Genomic DNA, 27688 nt, shown 5'->3' on the forward strand with positions numbered 1-27688 from the left:
TGGCTAATTTTCTTAAATCCTCCAAACCGTGACTATCCAGGGTTGGGACCAGGAAGCAGAGTTGTAGTCTTACACACCTCTCTGCAGCTTCTCTCCCCCTGCCATCCCCTCATTACCCCATCCCCGTAGAGACGGTGCCTGCTCCCAGACTACCAATAACCAGCAAAAATCTATTTAAGCATAAAAATTCAAAAAGAAAAAATAATATAGCACCTTCTACTGCACCACAGACTAAACAGTTAAATGTGGTCTATTAAACATTAGGTCTCTCTCTTCTAAGTCCCTGTTGGTAAATGATATAATAATTGATCAACATATTGATTTATTCTGCCTTACAGAAACCTGGTTACAGCAGGATGAATATGTTAGTTTAAATGAGTCAACACCCCCGAGTCACACTAACTGTCAGAATGCTCGTAGCACGGGCCGGGGCGGTGGATTAGCAGCAATCTTCCATTCCAGCTTATTAATTAATCAAAAACCCAGACAGAGCTTTAATTCATTTGAAAGCTTGTCTCTTAGTCTTGTCCATCCAAATTGGAAGTCCCAAAAACCAGTTTTATTTGTTATTATCTATCGTCCACCTGGTCGTTACTGTGAGTTTCTCTGTGAATTTTCAGACCTTTTGTCTGACTTAGTGCTTAGCTCAGATAAGATAATTATAGTGGGCGATTTTAACATCCACACAGATGCTGAGAATGACAGCCTCAACACTGCATTTAATCTATTATTAGACTCTATTGGCTTTGCTCAAAAAGTAAATGAGTCCACCCACCACTTTAATCATATCTTAGATCTTGTTCTGACTTATGGTATGGAAATAGAAGACTTAACAGTATTCCCTGAAAACTCCCTTCTGTCTGATCATTTTTTAATAACATTTACATTTACTCTGATGGACTACCCAGCAGTAGGGAATAAGTTTCATTACACTAGAAGTCTTTCAGAAAGCGCTGTAACTAGGTTTAAGGATATGATTCCTTCTTTATGTTCTCTAATGCCATATAACAACACAGTGCAGAGTAGCTACCTAAACTCTGTAAGGGAGATAGAGTATCTCGTCAATAGTTTTACATCCTCATTGAAGACAACTTTGGATGCTGTAGCTCCTCTGAAAAAGAGAGCTTTAAATCAGAAGTGTCTGACTCCATGGTATAACTCTCAAACTCGTAGCTTAAAGCAGATAACCCGTAAGTTGGAGAGGAAATGGCGTCTCACTAATTTAGAAGATCTTCACTTAGCCTGGAAAAAGAGTCTGTTGCTCTATAAAAAGCCCTCCGTAAAGCTAGGACATCTTTCTACTCATCACTAATTGAAGAAAATAAGAACAACCCCAGGTTTCTTTTCAGCACTGTAGCCAGGCTGACAAAGAGTCAGAGCTCTATTGAGCTGAGTATTCCATTATCTTTAACTAGTAATGAGTTCATGACTTTCTTTGCTAACAAAATTTAACTATTAGAGAAAAAATTACTCATAACCATCCCAAAGACGTATCGTTATCTTTGGCTGCTTTCAGTGATGCCGGTATTTGGTTAGACTCTTTCTCTCCGATTGTTCTGTCTGAGTTATTTTCATTAGTTACTTCATCCAAACCATCAACATGTTATTAGACCCCATTCCTACCAGGCTGCTCAAGGAAGCCCTACCATTATTTAATGCTTCGATCTTAAATATGATCAATCTATCTTTGTTAGTTGGCTATGTACCACAGGCTTTTAAGGTGGCAGTAATTAAACCATTACTTAAAAAGCCATCACTTGACCCAGCTATCTTAGCTAATTATAGGCCAATCTCCAACCTTCCTTTTCTCTCAAAAATTCTTGAAAGGGTAGTTGTAAAACAGCTAACTGATCATCTGCAGAGGAATGGTCTATTTGAAGAGTTTCAGTCAGGTTTTAGAATTCATCATAGTACAGAAACAGCATTAGTGAAGGTTACAAATGATCTTCTTATGGCCTCGGACAGTGGACTCATCTCTGTGCTTGTTCTGTTAGACCTCAGTGCTGCTTTTGATACTGTTGACCATAAAATTTTATTACAGGGATTAGAGCATGCCATAGGTATTAAAGGCACCGCGCTGCGGTGGTTTGAATCATATTTGTCTAATAGATTACAATTTGTTCATGTAAATGGGGAATCTTCTTCACAGACTAAAGTTAATTATGGAGTTCCACAAGGTTCTGTGCTAGGACCAATTTTATTCACTTTATATATGCTTCCCTTAGGCAGTATTATTAGACGGTATTGCTTAAATTTCATTGTTACGCAGATGATACCCAGCTTTATCTATCCATGAAGCCAGAGGACACACACCAATTAGCTAAACTGCAGGATTGTCTTACAGACATAAAGACATGGATGACCTCTAATTCCTGCTTTTAAACTCAGATAAAACTGAAGTTATTGTTCTTGGCCCCACAAATCTTAGAAACATGGTGTCTAACCAGATCCTTACTCTGGATGGCATTACCCTGACCTCTAGTAATACTGTGAGAAATCTTGGAGTCATTTTGATCAGGATATGTCATTCAAAGCGCATATTAAACAAATATGTAGGACTGCTTTTTTGCATTTACGCAATATCTCTAAAATCAGAAAGGTCTTGTCTCAGAGTGATGCTGAAAAACTAATTCATGCATTTATTTCCTCTAGGCTGGACTATTGTAATTCATTATTATCAGGTTGTCCTAAAAGTTCCCTAAAAAGCCTTCAGTTAATTCAAAATGCTGCAGCTAGAGTGCTGACGGGGACTAGAAGGAGAGAGCATATCTCACCCATATTGGCCTCTCTTCATTGGCTTCCTGTTAATTCTAGAATAGAATTTAAAATTCTTCTTCTTACTTATAAGGTTTTGAATAATCAGGTCCCATCTTATCTTAGGGACCTCGTAGTACCATATCACCCCAATAGAGCGCTTCGCTCTCAGACTGCAGGCTTACTTGTAGTTCCTAGGGTTTGTAAGAGTAGAATGGGAGGCAGAGCCTTCAGCTTTCAGGCTCCTCTCCTGTGGAACCAGCTCCCAATTCAGATCAGGGAGACAGACACCCTCTCTACTTTTAAGATTAGGCTTAAAACTTTCCTTTTTGCTAAAGCTTATAGTTAGGGCTGGATCAGGTGACCCTGAACCATCCCTTAGTTATGCTGCTATAGACGTAGACTGCTGGGGGGTTCCCATGATGCACTGTTTCTTTCTCTTTTTGCTCTGTATGCACCACTCTGCATTTAATCATTAGTGATCGATCTCTGCTCCCCTCCACAGCATGTCTTTTTCCTGGTTCTCTCCCTCAGCCCCAACCAGTCCCAGCAGAAGACTGCCCCTCCCTGAGCCTGGTTCTGCTGGAGGTTTCTTCCTGTTAAAAGGGAGTTTTTCCTTCCCACTGTAGCCAAGTGCTTGCTCACAGGGGGTCGTTTTGACTGTTGGGGTTTTACATCATTATTGTATGGCCTTGCCTTACAATATAAAGCGCCTTGGGGCAACTGTTTGTTGTGATTTGGCGCTATATAAAAAAAAAAATTGATTGATTGATTGAATTGAAACGTTAGGGAGTCGGATAGACAAATTGACAAAACTGTGTTCACTGTCAAATAAATATAACATAGTGTAATGGGGCTGTGCAAAGGCATGCAGATGTACAGTACAGTAAATGCTAACACAGCTTGTGTTGTAGTTTATAGATGTTGTGTTTTATATCGATTTTTATAATGCTTCTATTTTATATTAATAGGATTCTGGAGCATATCTTTATATCTCTTGTATTTTGATCTGAACTATTTATGTATTAAAATGCTTTGAATTCATATATTTGAGTATTGAATGTGTTTCACTTTGTATTTTATATATTCCTTATATTGCATTTTCATATTCGCTTTTATATTCCTCTCTATTATATTCACTTGGGTAAAGTATTTTTTACACACTAACTTTGGCTAAGTTTTATATTGGCTTTATTTTGAAAGTGTGTTGGCGGAAGTTGTTGCGGTAAGTTGTTGGTAAACTGTGGCTGCGGGTCGAGGATGTGAAGAAGAAGATTGTGACACTTACGTCCTGAACGCTCGGCCTTTTACAGGTGTCTGTCTGTCCGCGTGAGTCACCGCCGCCGGGGGAGAAGTTTGTAAAAGTCGTGGAAAAGGTTTGGACAGCGGGTTTGAAAAGTTTTTCACCAGACGGAAGGACCATGTCGAAGTTCAGACCCAGACTGTGCGTGCTGGAGAAAGGACCCGGCGGTTACGGGTTCCACCTGCACGGGGAGAAGGGGAAAAGCGGCCAGTTCATCCGGCTCGTCGAGCCCGACACTCCGGCCGCTTCCGCCGGGCTGCTGGCCGGAGACCGCCTGGCGTTCGTCAACGGGCAGAGCGTGGAGGGCGAAGGTCACCAGCAGGTGGTGGCCAGGATCCGGGCCACCAGCGGGACTCTGGAGCTGATTGTTGTGGACCCGGAGACTTCGGAGCTGCTGAAGAAACACGACCTGCCGTGCCGGAAAGAGTTCGTCACGGAGGGAATCCCGCTGCCGGGCGGCGACGGTGACTCAGACCGCGGGGAGGCCCACAGCGGCAGCGGCACACCGAGGGGGAGCAGCCCGGGGAGGAGCAGCCCGGGGGGGAGCAGCCCGGGGAGGAGCAGCCCGGGGGGGAGCAGCCCGAGGGGAGGCAGCCCGGTCCCGGCCGAGAATGGAGACGCTTCGTCGGTGAGATCCGAGAGGCTGAGCGTCACTTCCAAGGTAAAACAAACAAACAAAACGCCATTTAAACAGACCAGTGATGGGTTTCATCCATTAATTCGTTGGTAAAATAAATTAAATGTTATATTTTACATGGGCACAATTTGGTGGGGGATAGGGGAGACATGTCCCCCCCTCCACCTTTTCAACCAGGGGTACAGAATATGGTATGTCCCCCCCCCTCCTTCTGACATATATGCAGTGGTGGGCACAGTTCAGATAATCCAATAACAGATAATTATCGAAGATAATGTTTTCATTATCGGATTATCTTTTTAGATAACATTAAAAACCATTATCGGACCAATTATCTTCCGATTAACTTTTGTCCAATAACTTTTAGACCGATAAACAAAGCTTAACAGCGACAAGCATTTCTAAAATTTAAAATCAGTTCAGCATCTACCTGTTAAAAGTTTTATAACAGATGTACAGTTATACCCTCTGCAAACAGAAGAGAGCTGTTTCTATGAAAAGCGTCTCTATCCTCTGCAGACAAAGGAGAAGTGGTAAAAAAAAAAACCATTTCCTTTAACACCATACCGATATGCAGGCAATATCACCTAAGTCATCCAGAGGCATACATTTTTAAATTATGGTTCAAATTTTACCAAACTAATTTTGGACAAGTTATTTAAAATTACTGTCATGTCTGAAGTTTTATAAAGTGAAAATATCAGATATATGTTTTAGTTATCTGTGCCTACCACTGCATATATGTGTGTACTTGAAACATGCTATGCCAGTCTTATTTGCAAAACCATGTCAGAATAGTATCTTTGTTTCTGCAAGTTTGTATTTTTAGCAGCATTGACTTGTTAACAACACCTGTTTCTTGTTTGTTACATTCGGAATTTTCTGGGACTGCATTTGCCCAGATTTGAAACCAAAAATAGTTGCCTCTAGCGACTAGTGTCTACACATAAGTATCAATGGACCATATGCTAATTTACTAAATTCTGAAAGTTAGAAAAGGAAATCAGAAAAGCTATCTGGGACCTCAGAAAGCCCCTCTGCAATTACTGCTTGATCTCCAAAATCAGTCTTTGCGAGTGAAATTATGTTCAGTATGAGTGTTGTCATTAGTGCCACTTTGAAACTTAAATTCATGATAAGTAATTTATCCTAAACTTATGATCTGTTGTTTTTTCAAACTTATGCAAAAACAAATCTTGAGAAAAAAATACAGTATGTGATAGTTAATAATTATTAAGAGCCTGTTCTTTCATATTTATGAATACATTTTACCACATTGCAGTTGTTTTTTTTAATGAGAACTCAACCTATCATTCTTTTTGAGTTCTACACATGTGGTGACACCTTATTTACACCAGGATGTTAATAAACTCAATGCTGGCTATTCTCAGAATAAAGTACTTATATCCACAGTTTCAAATTGCATAAGTCAAATGGTGTCCACTTTATGGTCTTCTCAAAACATTAAAATTACTGTTCTGGATGCTCAGAATGTATCTGAGCTTATCTAGAAACCGTTGGCTTCTAGGGGCCTAAAGCGGCCCCCAGACCCCCAGCCTGTGGGCTGCGGGCCTCGCACTTTGTCCCCCCCAATTTCTAGTTCTAAATTGCGCCCTTGTATTTCTATAATCGACACCCCCTCCACCCAATTAAATCTCTGTATGGGATTTTATGAGACTAATTTGTTATTTTTACATAAAAATGTAGCAGATGGCTTATTACCTGGGCGCATCTAGCTTCAGTTGGGGGGAGTCTGGGGGCAGCCAGTCTGCTCTGTGTAATCCTGATCCTGTCAGATCCCAGACGCTAAGCAGAGTGGCTCCTGGTTAGTATTTGGATGGGAGCCTTCCACGTCTTTCTCCTGATAAAACTGGAGGGATTCCCAGGAAGGGAATCCAGCGTAAAACTTGCGCCAAATCCCAATATGGATCTGTACAGGAGTCGCTGTGGCGACCCTGAACACACAGGAGCAGCCAAACCCACAACAACAACTAGAAAATTTTAAAAACCTGCAGCCTTTTTTTTATATCCTAAGGCAATGCTGATTTGCTAGTCATTGTTTTAAATACACAATTATTATTTTAATCTGGAAATCTTTTTAGGACAGTGGCATCAGTCAGATGAGCTGAGCACTGCAGGAACTAATTCTGCATGCAGCAGCATCCATTATGCAAAACCTTTCCCATATTTTGTTATTTATTTAGTTTGCGACCCTGGGGACAGGGTTGCAACCCTCCACCCCCCCCCCCCCCCCCCAAAGATCCACCACTGCTACAACAGAACATGTTTTACTTGCAGCCTACAGTTGAATTAAGTTGTAATTAATAAGGCTGTGACTATTTTTACTCGACTGTCAACAGTGCAGGTTATTTTTTACGTGACGTCGGGGCGAGTGTGCGCATCTGCAGAATTGTCATTTCAACACTTTAATGCCCTCTCTCTATAAATACACGAGTAATCAAGTTCATCAAACTTAATATTAACTCTAACAATCATTTCATCCTTTTTTTTAACCAAAAGTTTTTGACAAGTAAAAAATTGTAAGTTTGGAATTATTGAGATGTGCAGGTACAACCAGAGCGTGTTCATGTAGTCACATAAAAGCAGCCACTAACTTTTACTGATGTGAAAGTTTTATTGTATGCCGAGTATATATGGATTGAGTCCAATTTGTTTTTGTTTGAGACATGCTTAAGACCAGTTTAAAAGCCTATAGTTTAAAAACAGTTTAAATTGGTCTCTTTGACACAGAACGGACAAAATACTTGATTAGTTCTAATTTAACAGCATTAAAGCATTTTTTAAGTTTAAAATTATTGAAGAGCTGTTTCAAATGGTCCAAAATCAGGTAACTGCTTTAATTCTGTTTCAGACATGATCAAAAAGAGCTTTAAGCCAATCTGAACCCATATTTTGCATAATTCCCTTTCAAAGGAAGGATTTTTTGTGGATAAAACCCCACAAAAATCAGCCAAAATTTCAATCAGGCAGAAATTACTTCAGTGTCAACACGTTTGCAGATGACTCTGCTTTATTACCTCCACCTCTGTTTGTTTGATTGTGAACAGCCTGGAGCCCACAATTTTTCATATATTGTTATGACAGTTTTACTAAAGATTCATATCCTGATAGGCAAGAACTGGTTCAGTTGTCAAGGTCATAGGTCAAAGGGCAAAGTCAGGAAAAATCTTGGAATAATGGAAAAATCCCTGTCTTTAACATTGAATGAATTTTCAAAAATGTAGAACTCTGTCAGAAAAGATCAACTTTCTTTCATAATTGAAAGCATTATGTAGGATGGTATCCTTTTATCTACTGAGTTTGATCCAGATCTGATCCAGATTACAGATTTTGTGGCCACTTAAATTTGTCATTGAAAACCCCATTTAATGAATACAAGGTCTATTAGAAAAGTATCCGACCTTATTATTTTTTTCAAAAACCATATGGATTTGAATCACGTGTGATTGTGTCAGACAAGCTTGAACCCTCGTGCGCATGCGTGAGTTTTTCCACACCTGTTGGTTGCGTCATTCGCCTGTGACCAAGCTTTGAGTGAGGAGTGGTCCACCTCCTCGGCGGATTTTCATTGTCAGGAAATGGCGGAATGATTTGGGCTTTTTTCCATCAGAATTTTTTCAGAAACTGTTAGAGACTGGCAGCTGGAAACCATTTGAAAAATTTATCTGGCTTTCGGTGAAAATTTTACGGGCTTCACAGAGAATAAGGAGTGTTACTACAGCTTTAAGGACGGCTTTAAGGACGCTCGGCACGCCACGCTCCGTGCCGCCATCGAGAGCAACAAACCACCGGATCATTTCTAAACGGATGGCTCTGTGGATCCGAGACCGTTGTGTGCACTTTCTCTGGTTATCACAAGAGCTGGACATCAGCCATTTTCTGGCAGATTTCACTTTTAACAAGAGATTTTGTCATGGAAAGCTGAGCGGAGGTTTCGCGCGTCACGACCGATTTGCTGATGGAGCGAGACAAAGGAACACCTCCGTTTTGGTCTCACAGGACGGCTTTGAGATGGCGTTCAGACAGCTGTCGGTGGTTTTTCCATCGAGTGATTATCCGAGAAATTGTGGATGTGCCTGGACATGCCAGAACATGTCCCGTGAGGCTTCATCACGGCGTTGCTGTGCGCAATGCGGCGCTGCCGCGACGCGTGGAATTCCTCCACACGTCTGTCTCAATGTGCCGAAAAAGTGCTGATGTCCATGTCTTTTCACAATTCCTGTGCTAGTCAGACGACGTCCCGGATAAAACACAGCGTCCAGTTTGGAAATGAACGGCACATTCCACTGTTACAGGAGTTTTTGTCATGGAAAGAGGAGCGGAGGCTTCGCGTGTCATCACAGTAATGTAGAAGTCAAGAAGTTTAAATCTGTTACCTACAATTTAGAGCTGTTTTATTTCTTTAAAACATATTTAAAGTTAAGGAGATGTCTTCAAAAAACATTTTACCAAAAATAAACAGGTCGTAAACTGTTACTTAATAAATCAATTAGGAAATCATCAGTTTTAGGTCTAAAATTGATCTTAAATTGATGAATTTAAATTGATGAATGGATATCATATTACTGACTTTTAGGAATATGAGATTGTAATTGCACCCACTTAAACTATGAGGAAGTTTCTTTAGCCACAATGTTGGCAGCTCTTCAGAATAAAAGTGTAACTTGACATATTTCTGTGTGATTATGTTGACAGTTGTATTGGTGCTCTGCAAAGTTTAAAGCCCCTTTCACACTGTCGCAGACGTAGAGCTGCGTATTACCGTCTACACCGAGCTGAGCAGCTCTGCACCCACTTTAAGCAGTTCTACACAAGGTTTTACTCCCTACACAGCAGTATGTTGACGGGTTACGTGCGTAGGACAGAAGAAATTAAACATGTTTAATTTTTTCAGCGTAGGATACTGGACGCAGAAAATACGCAGTTTTTAGCAGGTCTGCGCAACACGGCGTTACTGCATGCAAGTCTGTGCAACACCGTGCTCCTTTACACATCCAAAATCATACTTAAAGGAAACAAATGAAATGAAACGCAGCTCTATGTTTGCACCAGTGTGAAATGGGCTTAAGTGTGGGGGGTGGCGATGAGATGCTAAAAGCTTTTACAGAGAGGAGATGCTGCACGGTGAAATGCGCTCCGCATGAACGGAGCCTTTGTCATGTTTTTCTTGTCTGGTATTCCCAGTCAGGTTTGGCTTGTTCAAGCAGAAGCTTTGTCACTTTGTTGTACTTGGATATCAGTGAGATGGAACTTTTTAAATTATTATCTTCACCAGGGCATTTCCATGCTGAATGGGGAATATTAAGCTAGACTTTTTCTTACAGGGTTTCTCTTGCATTTTCAGTATTTTTGATTTTAAAAAAGTTGGTTTTTCAGGAAAGAAAATACTTTTGGTGGTTAGCCTACATCAGTATTGGGCAACATGTTCCAGAAAGGGCCAAGAGGGTGCAGGTTTTCTTTGCAGCCACTGATTCCACCAGGTGATTTCACTGATTAACTGATTCCATCTGCTCAAAGTGATATTAATCAGTGAAATCACCTGGTGGAATCAGTGGCTGCAAAGAAAACCTGCACCCTCTTGGCCTTTTCTGGAACAAGTTGCCCACCCCTGGCCTACATGTTCACGAAAATTTAATCGTTTCAATATTGCAACTGCTTTAATTAATTTTTTTTCATCAGTTTTTCGCCCTTCCCTTTGTGTGTAACGCGAGTCACGCTGTAATTAAAAGACCAATTAAATATTTATCTTTATTTTTTGTTTGTCATGTCACAACTTGTGTCAACTGGCACGTGCATGCAGGAAAGGTGTTTAAAAATGCATATGTGTGGGAGGTACACAAAAAAATAACGTGAAAAGTGACCAAAAAATGTTCCACGAATCACATGGAAAAACCCACCTGCGATGATTGTCAGACATTTGATAAGACATCAAAGTTTTCTGTTCGCACACGCCCAGGAAACTTTGAACTATTGTTGGGCAATGTTGAATTTGAACCTGATAAGATTAGGATCGAGTTTATTTATTTTTTGTATTTTTTGTTATCATTTTGTCAACTAAACTGAGTAATTGTAAAAAAAATAAAAAATAATAATAATAATAATAATTGGACGGAATAATCAAGAATGAAAGTGGTTATTTGCAGTTGGTTTGGGTGTGAATGTTCCTGACTCATACACCAAACACCTGCACATGCGTTCCAAACTTATTAAACTGTGAAATATTTTCACGCACTGTGCTTTCTGTGATTTGCTCCTGCACCTTGTTGAAGAGACATTTGTTGTAGGTTATGAAACACTTTCTTGAGACTATGGGTCAAGAATGCTCATAATCCCTGCAAACAAGGTTTTTGTAGGTTGTTTGTGCAAAATCTGGATCCAGGTTTATATGTTGTGTAACAGCAAGTGCAAAAATAACCTTCCTGTGGGTCAAATCTCAGCATGCAAATTTGTTTGTGTTTAGGATTTTCAGAATAAATGTCAGATTTGGATAAATTCTGGGTCGTCTGCAAAGTAGTTGTTTGGGAACTAGTGGTGACTTCTCCAGATTAACTGGGCGGGGCTATGCATGTACCAGTCAAACGGCTCCTGTCGAAACTGTTCCACAATTAACAGCTGATTACACATCAATAAAATATTCATCTCTTGAATGTGGCTGTTATTAACCTGGACATGGGTATTTCCAGAAAGCCTTCAGGTGATGTTAGGACATGCTGGACAACATTCCAGAAAATATGAAAATACAAGAGATTTCCAAAGTGTTGTATTACCAAAGTATGTCAAAGGTTGCAATTTTTGAACATCTCAATTCCCACCACGGTTAAAACTAGACCATGACACAATGACCAAATAGCCTGTTTCATCTTGGTGAGGGTCACCAACCCTCCTCCCGGAGATCACCAACCCTGCATGGATCAGGTTTTACAAAGTTGGCACCAATCGTTTCTAAACTCTGAGAATTGGGGTGTGTGTTAATTTGAACTTTACGCAGATGGAACTTGTTGGATGGAAAACATTTCTGACAGTTTGTGTGCACACGGAATGCTTTTTGGTGTTAGAATCATAAGTGGGCTCAAACTTAATGTATCACCGGTCTTCAGGCTGCATTTCTTCCCGGGTGGTTTGAGCTCAGTCTGGTTTGTTCTTATTGTGTAAATGGAAGGACTTGATGTTGGAGTCTGTGACATCATCTTGGTTGTTTTTTTTGGAAATGACTGTTTTGGTTTGATTTGCTAGGTTCCACGGATACAACGTGGAACTGTTTGGAAGTTGTTTCTGCTGCACGTAGACGGTTTGCTGGACTTTCACTTTTCCCGTTCTTTTTGTCCATGTCTCTGTTTTTCCACGTGATTGGCTCCTGGCCCTTCACCTTCACTAAGAAGCTCAGGTTGGGAATTAGCCGCGACATTCTTTCTTGATGGGAGACTTGGCAGAGTTTGATAGACTCTGATCGCTGATGATGATCACCTGAGCTCAAACTGGTCATGCTTTAAACAAAAACGTCCTTCACGTGAACCTTTGGTTGTATGCGTAAGTCAAGTTTCATTTTCATGCATCTGCGTTTTAATGTAAAGTCTCATTTTTAATTGAATAAAATGTGTTTTCTTAGTAAATGCAAATATCACAAGGGATACATTTTATCTGTCTGCATCTAGGTCTTTAACTAACAGTTATTTTCATGATTTATTAAGCATTCAATTAGTTTTAGATTCATAATATGTAATAAAATGGGGAAAGATGTTGATCAGTGTTTTTTTTTTTTTTTGTTTATTTGTTTTTTTTTTACAGAGTCCAAAATTACATTTTCAGATGTCTCGTCTTGTCCACAACTTAAGATAGTTTACTGTCAGAAAGGCTTAAAGAAACTAGTAAAATAATCTAGAAACTATGTACATTTAAGAAGCTGAAATTGGAGAATTTCGATATTAGATGCTAAAGATGACTCATTTATCATAATAGTTACATTTCAAAAAAACTGTTGCGTCACCATAAGGTTAATTATTTATTGCCATTGCACGTCAGTAACGCTTAAGAGCCGAAATCTGTAACTTTCAAATGGGTGGTGATATATCATGTTTCAGTAGGCCACTGAAGTTTTTTTTTTTTTTTTTTTTTTTTTTTTTTTTTTTTTTTTTTTAGGGGACAAAAATGAAAATTTTTTTTTTTTCTTTAATCCAAAGATCCTGACAGGGCCTGCGTCCTGAATAAGCCTTGCTCATTTATGCATTTTTGGATACACTGGGACAAGTTCTTTCCAAATTTGCATAAATGGTGGTGGCTTAGTTAGGGCGCTTTTGCATAGATGGCGCTCTTTATGTTAAGAAGGCGATATTTGTCGATTTTCATTTGGCCATATCTCAGTGCGCCTCCTATGGATTTCAGTGAAACGTGTTTTATTATGTTCCTCTGTATCTCTGCTATTCATGATAAAGATGTCAAGATGGCGTTTTGCCTCATTAACCCTCCTTGTGTGTTGACGCAGAAAAATGAGGGTCCCAAATGTAGCCCAAAATGCCAAAAGTTGTGACTTGAAGCGCCACCTACAGGCGGCACCCTCAATTAGCCTTGAAAAATATAACGTTAAATGGGAGAACTCCATCCATACATTCAAATACCATAAGATCAATGAGGCTTACTGAGGGCGCACAAAGATATTCAAAGGTCAAAATCCACATTTCGGCTATGTCACTGTTTTGGCCCCTTTAACCCCTACCCCAAAAAGGGCCGTAATTTTCTGCCCAAAGGGATCTTTGGATAAAAAATGCATTTTTTGTCCGTTTGGACAATATATCTTCCTCTAAAAAAACTTTAGTGTCCTACTGAAACGTGATATATCACCCCCTTCTATAAACCATTCCACAGTTACAGACTATGGCTCTTAAAATGTTATTTTAAATTGTGATAAACGGTAGACCGATAGGAAAATCTGATGTGTTAAATCTTTTACACTACATATGAAAGTCGACTGTGCGTTACATTGCATCACATTTAAAATGCACTCGTGAGTTCAAACAGATTAAAAAGGCTCCCGTATTATTGGCCAAATCAAGAAAAAACCTCGCAGGAGGTTAAAATTAATATTTGCACATTGAAATCACTTTTATGGTTCTTAGAACTCTTATGTTGTAGCAAATGACTGTAAAAATACACAGCACCCTCCACCCCCGGGGACACACACACATTAAATGACCCACTGTCTTCATGCTGACCTTTTTTTAGAAGGATTGTTGGCACGTTGCCCTGCAGATTTTGTTTGTCTTTTCCTTGAAAGTAAGTGTGTAATGAGTGAGTGTCGTATCACTTTATAGTGAAATCCTGGCCGACAGCGTCTCAGGCTGCTCGTCACCATAGAAATTCTTGGCAGCGGAATGATCCTTTGTAGCGTTGTTTGCATGGTCAGAAAGCGTTTTCACTCAGAGAGCGGAGTCTCACGCCTCCCATACGGAGGCCACGCTGACCCGGGAACACCCCGAACGCTCAGTCCCGACCGCAGAGACGCAGCATCCAACAATGCTTTGTTTTCTGTTTCCAAACGTGAAAAATGCCAAACGAACGCTGAAACTAGAAGAGCATGTGGCGCGCGCATGCCTCCGACGAGGTTAATCCTGGAATTTTGCGAAAGAGTCGACAACATAGTGGCACGTTTGTAGCAGGATTTCTTAGAATTAAGCAACTTTATCAGCATCTCTGTGTCACAGATTTGATATGTTTTTATCAGGATCAATGGATCAGCTTTTAAGAAACTGATTTAAATAGACAAGTCCATAAGTATTTGGATAGCAGTACAATTTATTACTTTTTTTTTTTTTGCTTGTCTCCCCCCCCCCCAACCACTGTATGCCACCACAAGAGTAAAAATAAAACCGTTTGTAGTGTCATCACATTAACCATTTTTTATGCACAGTCCATTTGAGACCATAAGTATTTGGACAAACTAAATATAACTGCGACCCCCCCCCCCCCCCCCCCCCCCACAAACCCCCTGTTGCATCACTAGATAGGGAAGTGGAGCATTTTCTGGAAAAGAAAATGTGAAATTTCAGCTACAGTTTGCCAGAAGGCACATGGGAGACTCAAGCCTGTGGCTGTTGCATGATTAATTTCATCTTCATTGCGAAGGTGTACTGACACAAAATCGCATAAATTGTCAATTAGAGTGGAAACCGGTCATAAGTTGTAAACGCTGTCTGATTTTTACACTTTGGACTCTGTTAACTCAGCAGAATTTAAGACTTTGAGCTTCAGACTCCGATGGATTTCCAAACGTACCCCATTCATCTGAGGAATTGTTTCTGCAGAGTTTTACAACATCTGTTATCACTCAGAGGCAGAGCATATAAACCTGGAATCTTGCACTTTATTGTTTCTGGATCAATCAAGACTGCTGATGTTGCTCGATATGGCTGCAGTTGTTTTGGTTTTATCAACTGATAGGATGTTCTAATGTGATTTTACATCTTATGCAAGCAGGATTATTCCATTTTATAAATTGCCCCCCCCCCCCAAAATATTTTTTTTTAGTGAATTAAAATGGGGGCGGATGTGAATATGTGGAACAAAATCCTCTAATCTGCTGTGGATTATCATATTTAACCTGCAACAAGAGCAGACAGTTTTTGTGTTGATCTGGTACATCGGTGTTAACCAAAGTTTAATCACTTTATTCTCATTATATGTATATTTAATTTGAAGGCTTACAAGATGATGGCATTTATTGTTTTTGAGTTATTGTTATTGTTAAACTAGAGAGGGTGGACTCGGGGTGCATGCCCAGGCTTTTACCAAAGCCTAGGAAAATGTGGCTACATACACTGCCTTTGTAGTAGCTTGTTTGGCTAATGAGGTTAACATTGTCACCGAGGCTAATACAGGGGTTGATTTGGGGTCTGGAAGCTTGGAGGGCCTAAATTTAAGGTGCTGGTGTCATGGTGTTTTATGCTCTTGTGGCAGCTTTTCTAAGAAGTTGCAATGCAAGCTGTAGTGTTAGCTGGTTTGTGATTTTTTTTTTTTTTTTTTTTTTTTTTTTTTTTTTTTGCAGAGAAACCACCTGAACATGTGAAAAGTTTGGAAAAAAAAAAATAGCTGTGATCATTGTTGTTTTTGTATAATGCATTTAAATTAAAGGGAAGTGGTTCCTCTGAGGCATTTTTATTAAAAAAAAACAACATTTTCTTTATTTATTCTATTTCTCTCTCACTCTTCAACACCAGACCATGAAGCTAAACTGTCCGATGAAAGCCAGGTGATGGATCAGGCTTTAATCTGTCTTTTGGCATGACAGGAGTACCGTGCATCCGGAAAGTATTCACAGCACTTCACTTTTTCCACATTTTGTTATGTTACAACCTTATTCCAAAATGCAGTAAAATCATGTTTCCCTTAAAATTCTACTCACAACACCCCATAATGACATGGTTTTTTTTTTTTAACATTTTTTTTTTTTTTTTGCAAATTTATTCCAAAAAAAAAAAAAAAGAAATCACGTGTACATAAGTATTCACACCCTTTGATCAGTACTTTGTTGATGCACCTTTGGCAGCAATTACAGCCTCAAGTCTTCTTGAATATGATGCCACAAGCTTGGTGCACCTATCTTTGGGCAGTTTTGTCCATTCCTCTCTGCAGCACCTCTCAAGCTCCATCAGGTTGGATGGGGATGTTGGTGCACAGCCATTTTAAGATCTCTCCAGAGATGTTCAATCAGATTCAGGTCTGGGCTCTGGCTGGGCCACTCAAGGACATTCACAGAGTTGTCCTGAAGCCACTCCTTTGATATCTTGTGCTTAGGGTCATTGTCCTGCTGAAAGATGAACTGTTGCCCCAGTCTGAGGTCAAGAGCACTCTGGAGCAGGTTTTCATCCAGGCTGTCTCTGTACATTGCTGCATTCATTTTGCCCTCAATCCTGACTAGTCTCCCAGTTCCTGCTGCTGAAAAACATCCCCACAGCATGATACTTTGCTTTGAACCTCATGTTGATGTTATCTCCAAAAAGATTCAGCAAAGATTGTTCTTTTTGAGGAAGATGAGAACCTTCCAGGTTTCTTCTGAGATGATGACTCTTTTTTTTTTTATAGAAGTTTTATTGAATCAGTCTTGACTTTTTGTATTGTTGCTTGGTTTGGAAATTTGAATTGTTCAAATAAGAGTAATCTTGGCAGTCTTGACAAAACTGCTGGAAAAATATCAGGTAGTCAGCAGGCCGAGGTAATGTCCATCTATAACAGACAGGTCCTGAGAAAGGCTAATGCTGTTCTGGATTGTTCTAATCATCCACTGGAAAAAGAGTTTGAGCTTCTGCCCTCAGGCCGTCGTTTTAGGGCTCCTATGAGGAGGACTAAAAGATTTCAGGTCTCGTTTATCCCTAGTGCAATTTTATTACTCAATGGCAATTAGCCTTTGATGTTGTTTATTTTGCACTACTATTGCTTATTTGCACATCCACATATTGCATTTTTGCAATACTTTTGTTTTTGGCATGGACTCTGGATTGAATATTTGACATTGTATGGGTATTGTTTTTATTTTATTATTATTATTATTATTTGTGCTCCTGCTGCAACATTAATTTCCATTTACGGGACAGTAGAGAAATTCTGATTCTGATGCTGCCACCACCATGCTTCAGTGTAGGGATGGTGCCTGGTTTCCTCCAAACATGATGCCTTGCATTCATGCCAAGGAACTCGATCTTTGTCTTGTCAGACCAGAGAATTTTGTTTCTCATGGTCTGAGAGTCCTTCAGGTGCCTTTTGTCAAACTCCAGGTGGACTGCCATGTGCCTTTTACTAAGGAGTGGCTTCCGCCTGGCCACTCTACCATACAGGCCTGATTGGTGGATTACTGCAGAGATGGTTGTCCTTCTTCTCTCCACAGAGGAATGCTGGGGCTCTGACAGAGTGACCATCCGGTTCTTGGTCACTTCCCGGACTAAGGTCCTTCTCCGTTGATCACTCAGTTTAGATGGGTGGTCAGTTCTCGGAAGAGTCCTGGTGGATCCGAACCTCTTCCATTTACATATGATGGAGGCCACTGAGTTCCATGGGACCTTCAAAGCAGCAGAAATGTTTCTGTACCTTACCCCACAATTGTGCCTTGAGACAATCCTGTCTCAGAGGTCTACAGACAATTCCTTTGACTTCATGCTTGGTTTGTGCTCTGACTGTCAGCTGTGAGACCTTATATGTAGACAGGTGTGTGTCTTTCCAAATCCTGTGCAATCAACTGAATTTACCCCAGGTGGACACCACTTAAGCTGTAGAAACACCTCAAGGATGATCAGTGGAAACGGGAGGCACGTGAGCTCAATTTTGAGCTTCAAGGCAAAGGCTGTGAATACTTATCTGTATGTGATTTGTTAGTATTTTTAATTTTAATAAATTTACAAAACTCTCTAAAACCTTTTCACATTGTCATTATGGGGTATTTTGTGCAGAATCTTGAGGTAAAAAAATTAATTTCCGGATGTTTATTCAACAAAACTTTTACCTTTGACCCCATTGACATTTTGTTAAAGATGCATCATTGTTTTGTTTTAGGTGCAGGAGTGAATATGTTGTTTAACAAAACAACCATTGTTAGCATCATCGAGTGTCGTCTTTGCACACACTGTGGCTTTTCAGAAAATTGTAGTTATTAAAGTTGCACACTTGGTTATTCGTGACATTGTGCGGCTGCAGTTTCTGCAGCGACGGTCGTATTTTCAGCACGCAGTCATCCTGTTGCTCACGTTGTCTCATCACAGCCTCCACGTCGCTGGTTGAACGTAAACGGAAATTTGAAGGGCGAATGTGTGCAGCTGAAACTCCATTTGTGTGTATGTGTCTTGCGGGTCGAAGGCTCCTGTGTTGCACTTGTCAGCTTTGTAACTGTGGCAGCAGGGCGGAGTCTGTGAGGAAACCACTTCCTGTCTGGTTGCTATGGTGCTCAAGCTGGATTATTTGTTTTTGTGTGACACGGTTAGTGATAAGGAGGAATCCATGGGTTGATGTTACCTGACAGCTGAGAGGTAAATATGACCCCGGAGTGCACGCGGTGTTTCTGAACGCTGTGCAAAAGTTGAACACAGCTTATTTAACAAAAAAAAAAAAAACTTTCAGTCTTTGCTTTATGAAGCATAAGATAAATTTTGTGGGTTTGATCCAGGTGTTAAACAGTGAAGTTTTAAAATATAAAATGTCTCATCAGTGTTATTGTGTGTCATTTCCTTCCCGATCGTCACACTATCTTTCTTTCTCATCCACACGCAGTGGCACCGCATGTGTATGCCATAAGAACGGTGTGCAGTGGCACTGCTTGCATATACAGTATTACATCTGTGCACAGTGGCACCGCTTGCATTAATGCTATTACACCGGCATGTAGTGGCACCGCTTGCATTTACCGTAATACATCGGTACACGGTGGCACTGCTTGCATTTATGCCATTACATCGGTGTGCAGTGGCACCATTTGTATTTACAGTAATACATCAGTGCACAGTGGCACCGCTTGCATTTACCGTAATACATCGGTACACAGTGGCACTGCTTGCATTTATGCCATTACATCGGTACACAGTGGCACCATTTGTATTTACAGTAATACATCAGTGCACAGTGGCACCTCTTGCATTTATGCCATTACATTGGTGCACAGTGGCACCGCTTGCATTAACGCCATTACATCGGCGTGCAGTGGCACTGCTTGCATTTACGGTATTACATTGGTGTGTAGTGACACCACTTGCATTTACAGTAATACATCAGCTCACAGTGGCACCACATGCATTTATCTGATTACACTGGCATACAGTGGCACCACTTGCATTTACGCCATTACATCGGCGCACAGTGGCACCGCTTGCATTTATGCCATTACATCGGCGCACACTGCCACTGCTTGCATTTACGCCATTACATTGGCACACAGCTTCACCTACGGGGTTTTTTTTCAGTTCTGTGTGTCTGTCCGTCCACCCGGTGTGAACAAAATAACTTTGGACCAACTTGCCGGAAACATTAAAAGATGACAAGATGAGAGATATACTTTATTGATATCACAGTGGAGAAATGTTTACACTCCAGATACCTCAGACAGCAATTAGTCCACAATTATTACTTGTTTACCATAATAATGGCACACATCAGAATTAAAGACAGCACATACACATTTGACATTGTTTATGTGCACTAAGTTTGAAGAATTAAGGCAAATGGGTGAAGGCCACGCAGCAACCCTGAGATGCGCCGAAGGGGAGGGGGGGGAGTAATTGGGCCTGCAGCTAAAACTGCACCGCCCCCGCAGAAGGGGAAAGGAGTGACGTGAGCAGGCACCGGTGTGGGGGGTGTTGATGGGGGATAGGAGGGTGGTGGGAATGGAGCATGCTTCATTCCTGTGAAAAGCAGTTTATTGTCTTTGTGAGTTGAGATAAAAAACAGCCAAATGATCCCCAGGCCGAAGAAATTCCTCTGGAGGAAAACAGTCGGGCAATTTGACCTTCAGGCTTGATAAGCCTGTAATGTTATGGTTTGAGCAGTGAAAAACACTTTTTAACAGTTCCACTTGAACAACCAAATCCCAATTATGAATTAAGAATATTCACAATTATGAATTAAGAAATCTTCAACTTCAACTGCAAAGCACGCATCTGCTCCAAGATGTCATCCATTTTGCATCTGAGTTCAAGAGTCATCACAGTCTGAGAATGCACTGCCTTGCCAACCTTGTTAATCATGATGGACAAGCGAGGGGCCGTGGTTCTTGATGCAGCCGTCTTGCCAATTTTCCGGTAGATCAGGGCAGCACATAAGTCAAAAAATAACAGCCCTGCTACCATAAGACCAAAAATGAATAAATCCTCAACGTCCTCAACTGAGAAAGGCACCAAGCATGCCACACACCAGGAACTCCAGGAGTCGAGAACATAGCCCGCAGGATACATTCCATCTGGGCAGGCAGGATCCCCTGGTCCTGACCTTCTTGTAGAAAAAATGGTGTCAATAGCGTTCAGAGACCAGCTGATCAATTCCATGGTTAATCCCAATAGATCCAGAATCCAATATAATTTGAGGAATTCACAGTCTGGTGAAGTAGGGACTTGAAGGTTAAAGCAGAGAACAGAGATAAGGGAGAGTGGAGGAGATGTGACCGCCCTCGTCGGAGTCCCAAGCTGTATGAAGTGTTTTGATTCAGATGAAAGTCATGTAAAAGTCAAAATCAGAAGTCAAGGTCACAGTCTAGGTCCAGTGCTCGTGTGTCAGGGATATTTAGAATGGCTGTTCCGAGGAACTGGTTAAAGATATAAAGATACACTTTCATTTATTTGATCACTAATATGAAGTCATATATATATCACCTTTCTGTTAGTCACATGACCTTTGACCTTGGGTGGCCTGGAAAGAAAAAACTCACAGCTGTAATATCTGTGTAACTCAAACCTTTAGAGTTGTTATGGTTCTGAGTTCTGTGTTAGTTTGGGAAGCAACAAACTTATTTTCATAATCAATTAATTTCTAGTTTTTTATTATATATATATATCAGATTGCCCACAGGTACTATTTCCGAGTTCTGTAAATCAGCCAGTCCTAAACTTAAGAGCGCTATAGACCACTTTTAAATTTGGGAATCTTCTGCAGCCCACCCAAACATTTTAATCACAATTTTGTTCAACACGAGAATCAAAGATGAATTATTTATGAATGTAAATTGTTAAAATTGGTCAGATAACACACAGTTTAAATTATGTGGCTTTGTTTTATGACTTCTGATTAATGCTTTTGAATAATCAAACAATTTTGGATACTTTTACACTCTTTCTACATTGGAACTTAGACTATTTTATTTATTTATTTTTCGGACATTTCGCCGTCCACTTACAGTATGTTCACAGCCCACTTTAGGAATTGCTTCCAGATCACTTAAGCACATTCAGAATGACATATGTGGTGTTGACATTTAATCAGCTGAAGAAAAATTTATTTTATTTTGAAATTTTCTTGTGTTCAAGCTTTAAAATGAGATGATTTGCTAATTCCTTGAGGTTTGTATCAATACAAATGTTTTTAATAATTTTTTTTATATTGTCTAATTTCCACAGTAATTGAGGAGCCACTAGGGGGCGATGGGCACACTTTGCCTTAACTTTAAGCGTTGTCTGTATAATTAACAAGCTGGATCAGGTTTTTGTGGAACATCCACTCAGGTGGTCAGTGTCGTTGACTTTGCTGCTTTTTCGACGACGCCGTAATGTCCTCGAGTCAGGTCCCGTCTGGCTGCCGTCGTCTCGATTTTGTGTTGTCGCCGGGTCGTGCACGCTGTGCAGTTCAGTCACCCGAATCTTCTGTGGTTCAACTTGTAAATGACGTAAAAAATAGTGCACAACGTATTTATAGTGTGTTTGGGGCGTGTCGGTTATTCCTTCTGTTCAAGGTCCTCTCAGTGAGTCGGCACTCATCATGAGATACTAACACGTAGAGTGTGTGATGTTTAACTACAGCCAGCTATAAAACCATTAACCTTTGTGATTCACCACTTTTTAAAACAGCTGAATTGTGCAATAACATGGCAACAATGGGAGGACACTGAAGAGTGTGTGTGTGTGTGTGTGTGTATGAGCACATGCAGACATGCCTCTGCAGCAGAAATGAGAATTTCCACAATTTTGACCTACTTCTAATCACCACGTTTCTTAAATCTCGTAGCGGCAGCGTTGTGGTTGGGATGGTAGATTCCTGTAGATGTTATTGTTGGGCTACAATCTTTGTGGTCGCTTTGTTTCTCTGCAACCATTCACTTGATCCTACTTCCGTCTTAAGAAATCATTTTTCCCCCATTTGTGGTCGTCTTTGGTTCTAGGTCGTGTCTCACTCGTTCCCACGTGGCTGCATTATTTGTAGATTTAGCAAAGCTTAAAGTCTCATCCAGTTTTGGGGACCGGCCCCATCTGAAGCATTTGAAGATTCTTTTGGTGTGAAGCTGCATGTTTATTTGGGAAAACATTTACACTGGATGACCTTCCTGATGCAACTCCACATTGAATGGAGAATAGGCACGGGTAGTGTTGAACCAGGAACCTTCTGTTTTGGAAGCACGTGCACTGACCACTTGGCCATTGTGGTGCCCACTCTATAGGAATCACCAGTTGTCCACGTACCATAACCATATGCCAAAACCCTAAACCTGGAGGGTTTTTTTTTAAATATCCTTTATTCTTCATTATCCTGTTTGACATCAGCTGAAGATGATCTGGAATTGGGTTACTTCAGGTTGCTTTTGGGGGAACACCAATCAAATACTGTAAATCCTGGATGACCAAAAAAGTTTTTTTGTTTTCAAATAGGCACAACCACCTAGTGGTTTTTGAGCCAGGTAAATGCTACCCTGCCAGGCTAGCCGTCTGGTTGGCTAGGCATCTGTCTTGACCACCAGTCTCAACTTACCAATGACTATAAATTGCAACAATCTACTTTAAGAAAGTGCTTTGTAATAACAGGATTTTATACATTTTGGATTCGGCAAGCTGTACACAGTGTTTATGTCTTTTGCCTTAAAGGGTGGTCATGTGATTGGGTGTCAATATTGAACTCCACCTAAACTGTTTATACTTGAGCCAATATTTTGCTTCCTTCAGCCAGTTGAAGCCAACAGTTCAGTGGGTTGAGGAGTTGAGCTACCAATATGTAAACCTGGGTTTAATTCCTGGTTACACTGTCTGTGTCCTTGGACAAGACACTTCATCTGCATCATTCCTGTCTACCCAGCTAGAAATGGTTACCAGCTTTGGCTGGGGAAGTAACTTGAGATAGAGTTGCGTCCGGAGGACACGACGTCCATGATTTCCAAAAACAATTTGAAATGTGGACTCGTCAGACCACAGCACACTTTTCCACTTTGCGTCTGTCCATTTCAAATGAGCTCAGGCCCAGAGAATGCAGCGGCATTTCTGGATGTTGTTGATGTATGGTTTTCGCTTTGCATGGTAGAGTTTTAACTTGGACTTGTAGATGTAGTGACAAACTGTGTTAACTGACAATGGTTTTCTGAAGTGTTCCTGAGCCCACGCGGTAAGATCCTTTACACAATGATGTCAGTTTTTAATGCAGTGCCACCTGAGGGATCGAAGGTCACAGATATACAATGTTGGTTTTCGGCCTTGTCGCTTATATGTACAAAGTTCTCCAGGTTCTCTGAACCTTCTGATTATATTATGAACTGTAGATGATGGAATCCCTAAATTCCTTGCAATTGAACGTTGCAAAACATTGTTCTTAAACTGTTGGACTATTTTTTCACACAGTTGTTCACAAAGTGGTGATCCTCACCCCATCTTTGCTTGTGAACGGCTTTTGGGGATGGTCCTTTTATACCCAATCATGACACTCGCCTGTTTCCAGTTAACCTGTTCACCTGTGGAATGTTCTAAACAGGTGTTCTTTAAGCTTTGGTGATGTAACACAGTGGTAAACATACCGCTGTCCCAGCTTCTTTGAAATGTGTTGCAGGCATCCATTGCAAAATGAGCAAATATTTGCACAAAAACAATAAAGTTTATCAGTTTGAACATTAAATATCTTGTCTTTGTGGTGTATTCAATTGAATATAGGTTGAAAAGGATTTGTAAATCATTGTATTTTGTTTTTATTTACATTATTTACATTTGTTTATATATATATATATATATATATATATATATATATATATATATATATATATATATATATATATATATATATATATATATATATATATATATATCTATATATATATATATATATATATAGTGAGGGAAATAAGTATTTTAACACCCTGCGATTTTGCAAGTTCTCCCACTTAGAAATCATGGAGGGGTCTGAAATTTTCATCTTAGGTTCATGTCCACTGTGAGAGACATAATCTAAAAAATAAAAAAAAATCTGGAAATCACAATGTGTGATTTAATAATTTATTTGTATGTTACTGCTGCAAATAAGTGTTTGAACACCTGTAAAAATCAATGTTAATATTTGGTACAGTAGCCTTTGTTTGCAATTTCAGAGGTCAAACATTTCCTGTAGTTTTTCCAGCAGGTTTGCACACACTGCAGCAGGGATTTTGGTCCACTCCTCCATACAGATCTTCTCTAGATCTTTCAGGTTTGGAGTTTCAGCTCCCTCCAAGGGGGACCTTGCTGCCCTGCAGGATTTTAAACCATGACAGCATCATGTGTTACTAATGTAATCTTTGTGACTGTGGTCCCAGCTGTCTTCAGGTCATTGGCCAGGTCCTCCTGTGTACTTCTGAGCTTTCTAAGAATCATCCTTACCCCACAAAGTGAGATCTTGCATGGAATCCCAGACCGAGGGAGATTGACAGTCATCTTGTGTTTCTTCCACTTTCTAATAAATAATCATAACAGTTGTTGTCTTCTACCAAGCTGCTTGCCTGTTGTCCTGTAGTCCATCCCAGCCCTGTGCAAGTCTACAGTTTTGTCCCTGGTGTCCTTAGACAGCTCTTTGGTCTTGGCTATGGTGGACTGGTTGGAGTGTGATTGATTGAGTGTGTGAACAGGTGTCTTTTAGACAGGTAACAAGTTCAAACAGGTGCAATTAATACAGGTAAAGAGTGCAGAATAAGAGGGCTTCTTAAAGAAAAATTAACAGGTCGGTGTGAGCCAGAATTCTTGCTGAATGGCAAGTGTTCAAATACTTATTTGCAGCAGTAAGATACAAATAAATTATTAAAAAATTATACATTGTGATTTCCGGATTTTTTTTTTGTTTTTTTTAAGATTATGTCTCTCACAGTGGACATGCACCTAAGATGAAAATTTCAGACCCCTCCGTGATTTCTAAGTGAGAGAACTTGCAAAATCGCAGGGTGTTCAAATATATATATATATAATGTGTGTGTGTGTGTATATGTGTATATGTATGTATATATGTATATGTGTATATGTATATATCAATCAATCAATCAATTTTATTTATATAGCGCCAAATCACAACAAACAGTTGCCCCAAGGCGCTTTATATTGTAAGGCAAGGCCATACAATAATTACGTAAAAACCCCAACGGTCAAAACGACCCCCTGTGAACAAGCACTTGGCGACAGTGGGAAGGAAAAACTCCCTTTTAACAGGAAGAAACCTCCAGCAGAACCAGGCTCAGGGAGGGGCAGTCTTCTGCTGGGACTGGTTGGGGCTGAGGGAGAGAACCAGGAAAAAGACATGCTGTGGAGGGGAGCAGAGATCAATCACTAATGATTAAATGCAGAGTGGTGCATACAGAGCAAAAAGAGAAAGAAACACTCAGTGCATCATGGGAACCCCCCAGCAGTCTGTCTATAGCAGCATAACTAAGGGATGGTTCAGGGTCACCTGATCCAGCCCTAACTATAAGCTTTAGCAAAAAGGAAAGTTTTAAGCCTAATCTTAAAAGTAGAGAGGGTGTCTGTCTCCCTGATCTGAATTGGGAGCTGGTTCCACAGGAGAGGAGCCTGAAAGCTGAAGGCTCTGCTTCCCATTCTACTCTTACAAACCCTAGGAACTACAAGTAAGCCTGCAGTCTGAGAGCGAAGCGCTCTATTGGGGTGATATGGTACTATGAGGTCCCTAAGATAAGATGGGACCTGATTATTCAAAACCTTATAAGTAAGAAGAAGAATTTTAAATTCTATTCTAGAATTAACAGGAAGCCAATGAAGAGAGGCCAATATGGGAGAGATATGCTCTCTCCTTCTAGTCCCCGTCAGTACTCTAGCTGCAGCATTTTGAATTAACTGAAGGCTTTTCAGGGAACTTTTAGGACAACCAGTAGAGGCATGCAAGAGCCAAAAAAGTATCAGACTAACTAACATATAATATAGTTATTATATTATATATATATAATATATATATATATATGTGTGTGTGTGTGTGTGTGTGTGTGTGTGTGTGTGTGTGTGTGTGTGTGTGTGTGTGTGTGTGTGTGTGTGTGTGTGTGTGTGTGTGTGTGTGTGTGTGTGTGTGTGTGTGTGTGTGTGTGTCCTGGTAGTCAGGAGGATATGGGACTTCTTTTCTGCTTGGAAACTGATATCATAATCATAGACGTGACACGTTTATGCTACTGTACAACCCACAGTGTTAATTCCTCAAACAACTGACCAAAGTGCTTGTAGTAGCTTTTTGCTGAGCACCATGAGGAGCAGCGTGTCATCGGACAGCGGTTGTTCTCTTGGGTCAGACTTTGATTTAATTACTACTTTGCCTGAGTGTCTATTCATAGTCGAGCCTGAAGTATCTTTGACTTCACACACACACACACACACACACACACACACACACACACACACACACACACACACACACACACACACACACACACTTTTGGACTTAAAACAGCGTTTTTAAGATGTTTGTGTTCTCAGAGCTGGTAGAACGACCAGTTTGTTCTTGTTCCAAAAAGAGATTGTGGTGTTGTAGAGCTGCTTCAGCGCTGGGTTTCAGTTGGGTTTTATTTTGATGACAATGACGTTGCTCGAAGCAGAAATCTTTGAATCATGGCGCAAGTAGCTGAATGTTTTAGAAACGTGGTTGAACTTTAACCCCTGCTGTCGCTGCCGTGCCCTCACTGCACGCTTCATGCTTGTGGCTCTGATGAAGCTTTGGTTTTCCTGTGCATGCTGCAAAGGAGATGAGAGAACATAAACAAAAATAAAACCATCACGTATGAATAGTAAAACCCAGCACCACATTAAAACAATACATACTCAAGTTAGTAACGCTTTGCACAACTCAATCTATTGTGTTGTTTTTTTCTGCTGGGAACAGAATAGTTTCAGTCGGACCTTCTGCTTTAAGGAGGAACACAAAGGAAAGTGGAGCACGAGACGCCTGCTGCCTGTTTAATGAGGGATTCTGGACTCTGAATGTCTCCAAGAGTCCTCCAAAACATCAACCTTTTCTCATGTTTTTTTTTTTTATGTTAAAGTCAGTAATAAATCTATTGTTTCTCCTTACAGATCTGACTTCATTTTTTGTGA

General features: G+C 40.4%; 1 protein-coding gene across 1 annotated transcript in view; it reads left to right on the forward strand.

The window, feature by feature from the left end:
- The first annotated feature begins 4027 nt into the window (after positions 1–4027).
- Positions 4028–27688, forward strand: part of LOC117531478 (Na(+)/H(+) exchange regulatory cofactor NHE-RF1-like) — a 37135-nt gene continuing 13474 nt past the window's right edge. The window contains exons 1-2 of the mRNA XM_034194596.1: positions 4028–4557; positions 4618–4718. Coding sequence (XP_034050487.1) covers positions 4176–4557; positions 4618–4718 — 483 coding nt within the window. The 5' untranslated portion in view covers positions 4028–4175. The remainder of the gene's footprint in view (positions 4558–4617; positions 4719–27688) is intronic.

This window comes from Thalassophryne amazonica, chromosome 18 (genome assembly GCF_902500255.1).
Source record: "Thalassophryne amazonica chromosome 18, fThaAma1.1, whole genome shotgun sequence".
Lineage (NCBI taxonomy): Eukaryota > Metazoa > Chordata > Actinopteri > Batrachoidiformes > Batrachoididae > Thalassophryne > Thalassophryne amazonica.